The sequence below is a fragment of the Anneissia japonica genome, unplaced genomic scaffold (genome assembly GCF_011630105.1).
Source record: "Anneissia japonica isolate Jap-2015-1 unplaced genomic scaffold, ASM1163010v1 scaffold3735_len701357_cov177, whole genome shotgun sequence".
Lineage (NCBI taxonomy): Eukaryota > Metazoa > Echinodermata > Crinoidea > Comatulida > Comatulidae > Anneissia > Anneissia japonica.
Window position 1 is genome coordinate 509,650 of NW_022723891.1, and position 12,098 is coordinate 521,747.

The following is a 12,098-nucleotide window of genomic DNA, read 5'->3' on the forward strand; positions in this document are numbered from 1 at the left end:
ATATATATATATATATATATATATATATACATATATACATACACACCTAGTACTATACGGCTCCCGTCGGGGAGAGCCCCCCCCCCCATCAAGGAGAAAAGCACAAATTGTCGGGAAGAAGTAAAATCCTATGTATTTTACAATCTACAATCTACGAAATAATATTTTGAGGGAACGAAATAATATTTCGAGGGAACGCATTAGGCCGACTAGCCCTCCTTAAACTAACGTTAGAATACCGCACTTTCGGCGGTAAAGAACAATTAAAACCTCATAAAAAAGGCAACTAATCCGTTTACCCATAATTGAATCCAAGGACTTCAGTGTTAAACACTCAGTACTCAGTACTTATCCTTGATAATGTGTTAATCCAATTAATATAGTGAAATAACATAACATTAGTTTATCGAGGGCGGGTTGAGCTAATGGAAATAATATTTCGTTCGAACGAAATGTTATTTCGTTCCCTCAAAATATTTCGTTCCCTCGAAATAGTTAAATATTTTCTTTAACCATGTCCCTTTAGGGGCTCCGTACAAATGAGATTTTTTAAGAATAGCAACCTCTGGATGGATGGAAATGGTACTCTCAGACTGTGACAGACATGTGTTGGCTTGTTGTGGGCCTATTTTTTATGTTTTATGGTCTGACTGCCCAACGAGCTCTGTCCGGCGGGAGGGCTTGTACCAGTTCGGTGGGGGACTTAAAAAATGAGGCTAATACCCTATTCAGACTACACTCTCTTGCGATCGGTTGCGATGTAATCGGTGGTAATCCAAAACCGATTACTCCCGATCGCAATCAACGAACGCATTCAGACCAACACAAACTTTATATTCTAGGGCCTAAGCCTCCGGTGTCTAGGCCTATGTTGCCTGACCTCAGCCAAACAGTGCCTGTGGAATTCGTTGTGATTCGTTGCGATCAGATTCCGTGGTAATCGGGAGTAATAAAGATTGTAGCACCCAATCGCAACGGGTAACAATTGCGATATCGATTACATATCGACTACTATTGGTGAGCTTTCACACACGATTTTACTTTGTGATTGGGTGTCGCAATTGCTACAACCGATCGCAATGCGATGCTAGTCTGAATGGGGTATTAATAGCAGCAGCAGCAAGAATATCATCAACAATAATAATAATAATTATTATTCAATATTGAAAAGATTGGGGGAACAATATAAAAGCAGTAAAACATTTAAACTTTCAAATACAGACAAATGAGGCTAAACAATTTATGTCATATAAGTAAAATGCAATAATAATGATGTGCGAGGAATAGAGCCCAAAATGATTGTGAAATTTATAAACTGGTCCCCGCGCCCGCGATTTTGGACTATGCCGTTTTGGTACTTGTCATTGCCGTTTTGGTTTATGTCTATTACCGTTTTAATAGTTGACATTTTTGGTCTGTCAGTACTTATTTCCGTTTTGGTTTATTGCCATTTTGGTCATTGCCAATTGTTTTGTCCAGAAACCAACAGATGTTATGGTTGTAAAATAAAAAGAAAACAACTGATTACTGTTAGGCCTGGGTAGTCTAGGCTGGCTTTCTTTCAATAAATGAATATCATTCCAGGCTATGTCTAGGCCATGAGTGTATGTGTGTGTTCATTAAACCCCACTCAAAAGTGGTAAAACGCCTCACACAGCGCTGATAACTGAATTTTTATGGACAAATTTACCAGTAAAAATGTTTCAATTCAGAGAACACTGGTAATGTAGGGCTTAGTCCACCTGCCTAGGATTTATTGAAGCCGTGGCTAGACTAGTGGTATCGTACCATTTACAGTAAACTGTGAACCAAGCAAAGGCCAAATTTCTCACTATTTAAAAATTCTGAAGTCAGAATATAAGAAGGCTACTTAAGATTATTGCTACCCTTAAGATTTTTATTCTTTTTAAGTGTACAAATAAATGCAGTATAATCAATTTAATTTCTCCTACATTATTAAATGCTTCCACACTTCATAATTAAGTAAGCTTGCCTTAATTAAGAAAACTTATAATTAGGCCTATCCAAGAGAGTAGGTTTAGGATGTTATATTATTACAAAACAAGCCATATGATGGTGCCCCTGTACAGCGATACAACAGCACCAATCACTGGTAGTGTATCTCTTACCCACATTATGCCTGAAATCGATGTTTGCTTGTCCACCAACTGCCACATCGGTACACCAGTCTGCGGTGCTCACATTTTATGATTTTTATTTGACCGAACATAACATTAACACAGCTTTTGTGGTTAATGACTATGGTGGCGCCAGATTGAGGGTCCGCGATCCTCGATGGGGGATTGCGACGATGTCCCCGACAAAAAAAAAAAAAAACACAGTAAGTGGGCGTGGTCGGGCATCACTCAAGATCTCAAAAGTGTTCCAGGGACTTCGAAAAGTATGACAATTATGGGGTTTCAAAGGCTTATTTAATTGATTTTGGAGTATATTAATATGTAGACAATACTTTTTTTCCCTACTTGACGAATTCTTAGGTCCAAAAGGTGACCCCTGAGGCTATAACTGTATTTTGGTTTTTAAAAACCAAAATCTTATATTCATTTAGTTATACTGTATACTGTTGGATTAGAATTAACTAATAAAATTAGATACTTTTATGATTTTATATTTCTTCATTTTATAGATATGGCAACATTTTTTAAAGAAAAGGAACTGTTAAGAACATCTGGTGAGGTTGAGCCAGACACCGTTCTGGACGGCAAGATTGTAGGTGTTTACTTCTCAGCTGGTTGGTGCCCTCCGTGTCGACAGTTCACACCTATTCTAGCTGACGCCTATGAGGAGATCAGAAACAAGAAATACCCATTTGAGATTGTTTTTATCTCAAGCGACAAGAAAGTGGAACACATGGACCAGTATATAGCAGAGGACCATGGTGATTGGCTGCACTTGTCATTTGCAAATCCGTTCAATAAGTAAGAAAATGAGTACAGCCAAAATCTCCATTTTAGCTATTGATTGGGTCTGACCAGTGTTCATAAATGGGTAATGATTGTAAATCAAAATTTGAGGTAAATCTAAAATTTGAGGTAAATAGTACAGTGATTTAACTTTGAACTATGGATAGATTAGAGCTTAAACTAGTTATTATTAATATGTCAATATCACTGACTATACTACTAGAACCTACAGTAGATGCATCATTCATAGCCTATAGTTACAGCTTTCAAGTGTAAACAATGTGGCGTTATCACATGCTGCTACATGTGCTCTGTCCTCTGAAATTTTAGAATGAAATTCTGGTGTATTTCTGAAATTTGTAATTATTAAAATTTCGCCACAACTTACTATGAATATATACATAGTAAGTTGTGGCACATTGAAATTTTTCAATGATATCACTAGGATCCTGGTTGTAAAATAGAATAGCACTTTTAAATTATGAATATAAATTGAAAAATAAATATTTATTATTATTATTATTATTATTATTATTATTATTATTTATATCGGACAAAGTTTTTACAAACAACCAAAAAAATAATATACACTTGCCCAGTATTTCTTGAAATTTGTAATTATTAATTGCCACAACTTACTATGAATATATACATAGTAAGTTGTGGCACATTGAAATTTTTCAATGTTATCACTAGGATCCTGGTTGTAAAATAGAATAGCACTTTTAAATTATGAATATAAATTGAAAAATAAATATTTATTATTATTATTATTATTTATATCGGACAAAGTTTTTACAAACAACCAAAAAAAAATATACACTTGCCCAAATACTGTAATTCCTAGTACAGTAATAATTTGTAATCATATATTATGTAATTTATGTTTTATCTTATGTTTGTATTCCCTTAATTGGAAATTTTTATTTGAATCACAGGCCTTCTGTCCTCCTTTGACATATTTCTAGAAATAATTTATTGGTTTTTTTCTTCTTTGACTGAATATGAAAGTAAATCCAAAGATCTTGATATTCATATATTTTATCGCTTATTTTATGTATTTGTAAATGATAAATGATATGTTTATGTTGTCATTGCAGTGAACTGAGAGAATTGTTTAACGTAAGTGCTATTCCGAAGCTCATTATTCTAAAACCTTCCGGAGAAGTAATCACAAACCTCGGACGCAAGGAGATCCAGGATCGAGGAAGTTTGTGCGTTCGCAGTTGGCTTGAATCGGCAGGCATTGCTTTCAGGTAGAGATTCAAAAGCAGGTGAAGTCTGTGTCCACAATTAACGTAGAAACTCCTGGTACAGACTTCATGTTATTTTGAACAAATCTGTTACTTACCATTGTGAGTGGCCAATGATGCGATCCTAATACCCGGTCAAATTTTTTGCCCACACAGATATGACATCACCACACCCCATATAAAGTTTTTGTCGTCTAAAGATGACATGCTTAAATACCATTTCATCCCCACCATGGTTTAACCAACCATGTTGGGACCGACGTGGGTGTGAAAGTTTCATGCCTGTTCCCCATTATTTTGAAATAGTTATGCAACTAGTGAATTTTACAAGCCCAACAAGTTCATGATAAAAATAGTTCGATTTTACAAATTTAGGACAAAAATATTGTCTGACTCATCGCTAGTCGGTGGGCTAAATACAGGTAAATATCTGAAATGTTTATGGGACCCACTCCTGAAAGTTTGCATAACGTTGCGTTACAGGACAGTGTAACACTACCAGTAGTTATAATTAAATATACTGTACAAACTGTGAGAGTAAGACAGATGAGTGTGTTATTATCCAGGCTCCATGTTTAAAATATGGCTTCGGTGAATTAGTCTTATCTAACATCGTTTTCAAAATAAAAATACTTGGAATACATACAGGTAATGGGGTAATTGAATAATATTCTACTCATTATATGCTTTCTGTCTCAGTGACTAATAATATACAAATATTGACTGCCCATGAGGGGAATGATGAAATCTATTGGCCTTCGGTGATGTGGAGACCGTAGCCTATCTTCCCAATAGATAGGCTATGGTCTCCACATCACCGAGGGGCAATAGATTTCACTGTTCCCTGAATCTAGAGCAGTCAATATTTGTTTTATATACCTCATACATAGATTCTATGAGGCCTAAAAAAGTACTTACTTCCTGGCCTAGAGGCCTAGCCTGCCACTACTAGGCGATCAAAGAGTTTCAACAGCACCCATCGTCTTGCAATATTTCTAATTTGTTGAATATTGACCAGACATATTTAATTTGTCTTTTGATGCTTTTGCTATCGGCTTTATCAAGAAGAAATGCTAGGCCTAGGTTAGTCCTCCTTCACCCAAGAGCTCGAACCGACCAGCCTCCATATTTGTTTAAATATAAGTACTAAAAAAGTAATATTTTTCAGGGGGAAAAATACTTTTCCAGGGGGATACTACTTTCTATTGCCTGCTTCTTAACCAATCAATGCCTAGAATCTATGTATGAGGTATATAATATTTAATATATAGAATTATTATATAGTATCCTAATCTGATCAACATTGACTTTCAACATAACATTTGCGATAATGTACTGGGTCTTTAAGCTGAAGGTATGAAATATTTAAAGAGAAAGTACAAAATGCACCATCTTTTAAAAATATAAATCGGAATTGTCTTCTGGCTTCTTTAACTGATTACTTGTCAGTATTTACCATAGATATTTACTCTATATTAATTCTCTGCAATAGACGTTATCGCATATAGATTATTATTCTTTTTTCTGTATCTGTTATTTGTTAAGTGTATTATTTAAGGAATATTCATTTATGAATTGTTTGGTTTTGATGACCCCCTTCATAAATAAATTCCAGTAGGGATTTAGAAGTTTATCCTTTTTCTCCTTAAAACAGTAGACTGACATTTTATTGTTTGTGTTAGGTCTATTTCTGTGTATCTGTACTTGTTTCTTGACATACAAACACCAATATGCTGGTTGTCGTGTACGTGTAATTAAATAATTGATATTGTAATTTAGAGATATACTGTAACTATCCAATTAAAGTCAAAATATATCAGACTAACAGACTAATCCACACCACCTCCACAGAGGCTGGCCTTAAATAGCCTTTTAGAGTAAATAGTAAAAAGTCAGTAATGATTTACTATGGGGCTGCAGGCCTGTTCGTAGGATTTTTATTCAGTGAGTGCGAATTTGTAGAGAGTGGACCAAAATGGCTAGATAATGCATAGGAAGCAGAGCCCTGCTTGGATTGAGAGAGGAACTCAGATATTTTTGAGGTCTTATTTAATTGATTTCTGAAGATGCAATATGAACAGTATTTTTGTTTTCAGTGGCAGATCATAGAGTTTGAAATTGCACTCTCAGACTTAAAATTTGAATATTTAACAAAATTCAGCGGAGACGGGGAATTCAAAATAGAAAGTGGGGCGCCAGGGAAGTGCTTTTACATATTAAGGGTGTATAACACCTCAGTTCCACCATGGTTGGGGCTGAGGTGAGGAAATTTATTTAGCAGGGTGTTTATAAATTATTGAATAATAGTGAGACCCATTGCTGTAGTTTTTGTTTTAGAGACACCAAAATAATATACAATAATAATACAATACTGTATATCAACAATTTTTAATATTTGAAATATTATTTTCCACAGAGAATAGCACAAAAACAACAAGCATTTGTTCATAACAAAGGATAAAATAAAATGTTATTGTTGAATGTAAACAGTGTAGTATATGGGATGGTTAAATGATATAAATTTATATAAATAAATAGGAAGAAATATAAATATCTTATTTTTTGGAGATTTCAAGGGAGCGGTGGCCATAATAAAAATAAATACATAATTTTTTTCCCTGAAATTTCTAGTTTATTCGTGATGGCGGGTGAAATAATTGGCTCCAACACCTTTCAGCAGATGGCACTCCTTGACGCATACCCTATATAAAATAAAAATTGCATGAGTAACTAAAAAAGCTATACAAAAAACTTTCATATAAACTTAAATGATTAATTCAAGAACATGCAACGCAATAGGTGGAATATACTAAGATGGCCAAACTAACAAAATGAGCAATCTCCACTCAAAAATATTTGTATTTCACTTTGTTATTATAAGTCCAGTAGTTTAATTGAACTTCTTGTGTATGATGTACCAGTTATCTCATATAATCATCAAGTCGCTGTTATTAATTGAATTAATTGACTGGAACAGTCATGGCTGGTCACCAACGAGCAGGTTACAGCATGACCCTCCCATTCTTTTTCTTTCTTTCTTTCTTTTATTGTTTATCCTCGGGGACTGTTTAGGGATAAAATCCCTTATACTCCTGGGTGAAGAGAGGCAAACTTAAGTATTGTGTCTTGCCCAAGCGCACAAGCAATGTGACAAGCATCGGTCTCAAACTCCTAATCTTGCGATCAGAAGTCCAACACCTTGCACACTGCGCCATACGCTCCTACGACATAATTATAAATTGGCAATCCTGTACACAACCCTGTATATGGTCGTACTCAGGATTACTGTACCATTGGGGGGGGGGGGGTGCATGGTGTGCAAATATGGACCTAACTGCGGTATATGGGTCCACAACTAGAAAGAAAGCATGATCCAACCCATTTAATTGGGTACCACAGTATGTTGCTCCTACCCTCTAAATACGGTACCTGATGATGGGCTAGTAATAATAACAATTAGGTTGCCTGATAAAAGGTTCTACAATTTCTCTTTACCTAGTAGAACATTAAGAACATCAGTAGGCCTAATGTTAAAACCATCACTTGCAAAAATTGATTGTGTGGAATAATGCCTGCATGGACTAGGCACAGCACCAGCAGATAGCACCTAAAAAACACAAGAAGCATAAAAAAAAGAATGTATTTTTCTACTGAAAATTAAATAAATGTGCCAATTTTGACTTCAAAATTATGAAAAACCTATTGTTATCTATTAACACCTAAATTCATCACCAAGCCTTCTTAGTAGACAATATTTGCCTTGTAAGGTTTCTAGTTCTGGAATGAATTCTGTATTAATCAGTCTTAAGCAGGTAGTTGTAACCATTGCTGTAAAACAGTCTTTCCTAGACTGTACACAAACATTAGAATACAACTGTGCTTTTGGATGACTGAGCATTTTTGTTGTGCATTAAAAATGTTGCCACAAACGTTCACACATACGCGTTTACAATTTCCAGTTTCTTATTGGCCAGTGATTCGATTATCATATTTTTGGTATCCGGATCGGAATTTTCTCGTATGGACGCATGGCAGCTAACGGTTAAAAGGATCTGGATCCTGCTAACCATTAGCAGCCGTGTGAGAACATAGCCAAAGATTTGTTGTTTAACATCTTAAGGACGAAGATGTGATTAGACATCAAACATTACAGTACTTACATAATAAATAGCCAAATGTAGTAAAGGCAAATAAGTACATTCCAATCCCTCCATCCTCCATTCCTCCTTCCACCACCACCACCATTCCTCCTTCCACCACCACCACCAGCTCCACAGTCACCGATAAAACCAGCTACACTGCCACCAACTTCGCCAATTACCAGCTCTGCATCGCCTCTATCCTCAGCTTCAATACCGTACTAGATAACAATAAGCATGTCATTTAATTTGAGCTTTCCGAAATCAAATCAATCCAATCAAATCCAACATTATAGAAAAAAAAATGGAAATACATGTTCCTCTACACCAAGGATAACCCATGAAAGTCTGTAGTTTTCTAGTGGGGTCTTTCTGGTGCTGATTAGCAGTACACCAGGAGGCAAACCTTTTTATGGTAGCGTATTGCAGACTCGTAACCAGGTTTATGGGAGTTTACTATAGAAGTCAGGGGAGGATTTAGGATGGCCGGGCCAGCCACGGGGGGGTGGGGGCCTCCTTTTTCAGGTGTCTAGAAAACAAAATTCCTCTAGAGTAGTGTTGTCTCGATCGCGCCCACCCTCTTTTTTCCTCTTCCCCCCCCCCTTTTCGAATATCTCTGGTATCTTTAATAAGAAAGTTATTACTACTAGTCTAGTAAACTACTGTAGTTAAAAACAGGAGTTTGCCTGAACCAAAACATATGACGTATTTTTTTTTCTTACTCTTGTGGATGGATTTGAGATTATAGGTAAAAATATAGTTAAACATTTTAAGGAAAGTTTTGTTTAAAAGATAATGTTATTTACTTTAAGATCCACAAAGGTATTAATACTATATTAGGCCTATACATATGATTTTTTTATGTATTTTTAATTTTTACTTACTGGTACATATTCCTGTACTTCATTAGTACAAAAGAGATAAGGCCTACTCTTTGTCGTTTCTATAAATAAGAAAACAATACATCTGTTTACATGTACACACAGTGTATATCATACTTTGTAAGAATCTTTGTGCATAAACCTACAAGTTCAAAAATCATGTGAATGTAAAAGATGACTACAGATGCCAGAAGGTTGGAGTATAAAGGGTAGACGGGTGGGGAGGAAGGAGTAGGTAGGGGAGTGGATGTCATAATCATGGGAAAACGATAGAATCGTAGTAGTAAAAACTATTTTGTCGTTTTCCCATGATTATCACACCATTTGATTTGTGAAATTATTTTTTTATCGTATACACAATAAATCGTTATCAAATCGTGCTAGTGTGAAAACTTCTCATATTTCTTTCACTTTCTATATGTAAAATGGCTTTTTAGCTTTTTATTGTTACCATAGTGTAATGTCAGCCCATTGATTCGGACCCCCTATCGGACATGTAGACCCCGTCGGCAAATTTCTGGAGCCACCACTGGCACGTGTGTATTCTGCATACTGCATTTATTTATTTCCTTTAGGTGTACATTATCTCAGTAAAAATTTTCACTGCTTTTGATTGCCTTTTGGCAAAATGTGATTCATGGTTTTTGAGTCGGGAAACTTGCAATATAAACGCAAAAAAGATTTGTTGTGTTATGGCGTGACGAAGAAAATAATTAATGGTGAGCTTGATGTGAGTTTTCTTTTCAGTTAGGCTAGCTCAGGCCAAAAAAAAATATATACAGTCCATGTTTAGCGTCAGCCTCTGATTTTATTTTTATATGCTGTTGTTTTTTTTTTTTTTAATGCACAAATATGTTTTTGTATACATTATAATACTGTATTTGTTTTTCTAATTTAGTTAAGGTCTTCTTCCATATGAAAGAGGGTAGTAATGCAGGCAAAACTAAACAAGTTTGCTTCATTTGGTCGCACTGCTTAGTGTAGTAGAGCAAGATTTAATGAGTGAAAATGAAGTGATGCATTGATTATTGAATAAATATTGTGTTGTCCGATTATTAGGCCTACTGCTTGATGCCTGTGGGTATATAGACTGACAAAATTAACTTTACATGGAACATACAGTATGTTTAATACATGAATCCAAACGAAAAATGCTTTTGGAAGTTTGATGTCTGCATTGTAATTTACAGATAGAGGAGCCTAAATCCTAGACTCAGTGGTGATGAAAACCTAACAATTAGAAAAGCTTATGTGAAGAAAGGTCAGACTGCAGCATAGATAATAAAGAATGGTCAGACTATAACCTATATTGGGAGCTTAGGCTACCCTCTGCTCAGTGGCTTGCACCTCGTTTGAGCCTTTCGGCCCGCTAAGGGCAATACCCAATAATATTTCGTCAGCCTAGCCTCTTTGTGTAAAGGCATACGCTGCATTTGCAGTGCTATTTATCATCTATTATTGTAGAATAGTTACATTATTTAATGCAGAGATGGTACTTACCTGTACCTGTATTAATGATTTCCTGAAATTTTAGGTAAATAAAACGCATTGTTGAATAAGTAGTAATAATATTTTTGTATAAGTTGAAAGGATTCGATGAAGCGCTGAAACAAACGTTTATTCACTCATCATTCACACTTGTTGGTGGCGCTCTACATTTCTTTCTGATGTTTATCAGAGATGCTTTGGGTCGTCAACGTTAGTTAGTCAGCAAGCAGTCTGTCCTCCTATTTGGTAATGTAATTACTCTTGGTCGAACCCTGTATGCAACACTCTAAAGCCATCTTTAGTAAGCTTGACTGGATTTACTGAATATGATCAACAGTTTACATTTCAATTGCTAAGGCATACTAGTTGTGGAATGAAACAACTTTTGATGAATTAAAATCATTAAATTTAGCTCTTTACCCTAGTGCTAAATAATCTGTACTTCATGATCTTGAATTTGTGTTTGAGTTTTCACTAGTTAAAATTATTAATATTACTATATTATTACCTGTATGCCTGGAATTCATAGGGATAGCTCTCTTGTAGCTTTTTGTGGTCACTTTTTATCATTTTTTAGGGAGTGTTTAGAGATACAATCATGGGGGCATAGAAAAGTTGGAACCTTTTTGAAGGAATAAAACTATTTTATCCACCATCTGACCTCATCCCCAGTATGTCTTAAGGATGGAAACCAACAAATGATAATGTACCCTTCTTTGTTAGATTGATTCTTTAGTTCACTCAAGCCTGTCCAAAATTTGTATCGAGGTAGGGGTGCATGATGATTAAAGTCAGTTTTTTAGCTGTGATCCTGGTCCGGGAGAGTGCAATCCCCTGTAAGCTCCAGCAATGTACGTATTTTTGTGCAACTTAAACTGTAATTTCACAATACAGAGTTACAGCAGGGAGATGTAAAAAATAATTATTTTAATTATTATTAATATTATTTAATTAAATTATTTTTTACATCTTCCTGGTTACAGGTTCCAACCTTAGCTTAAAATGTAGAGCCTGATTGGTACATACTATAGGGCTGCCAGCAGGGTCCAGAGAATAATAAGCCACAAACTCATCAGCTAAAGCCCAAATCAGACAGCGTTGTACGACACAGCCTAATGCGATTTGTGAGAGTTAAAGCCCCATTCCCAGCAAAATTTCAATTTTTAAGAAAAATCTAATTTTTGTATAATGTTATAAAGATTTATAAATATAATACGGAATTGCTAGTTTAACTGAATTTAGACATTCCTAAGAATGAAGAAAATGTAAAATAAGACTGAAATTTGATTTTTTTTGTGTTCCACACAAAAAATAAATGCGGATGAATTTTTCATGTTGATTTTGCGATAGGTCGTGAGAAGAAATATCGTAGGCGCCGAAAACATTAGCCTATCCAACGCCTGTCTCTTATAC

At 35.3% G+C, this 12,098-nt stretch overlaps 1 protein-coding gene across 2 annotated transcripts in view; it reads left to right on the forward strand.

Moving 5' to 3' along the window:
- Positions 1-11,787, forward strand: part of LOC117112411 (nucleoredoxin-like protein 2) — a 13,667-nt gene extending 1,880 nt beyond the window's left edge. Inside the window, exons 2-4 of one of the 2 annotated variants that reach the window (XM_033255486.1) lie at positions 2,643-2,939; positions 4,025-4,180; positions 11,669-11,787. In XM_033255486.1, coding sequence (XP_033111377.1) covers positions 2,650-2,939; positions 4,025-4,180; positions 11,669-11,681 — 459 coding nt within the window. In that variant the 5' untranslated portion in view covers positions 2,643-2,649 and the 3' untranslated portion in view covers positions 11,682-11,787. The remainder of the gene's footprint in view (positions 1-2,642; positions 2,940-4,024; positions 4,181-11,668) is intronic. The other variant, XM_033255487.1, reaches the window with a different exon arrangement.
- The last annotated feature ends 311 nt before the right edge of the window (positions 11,788-12,098 follow it).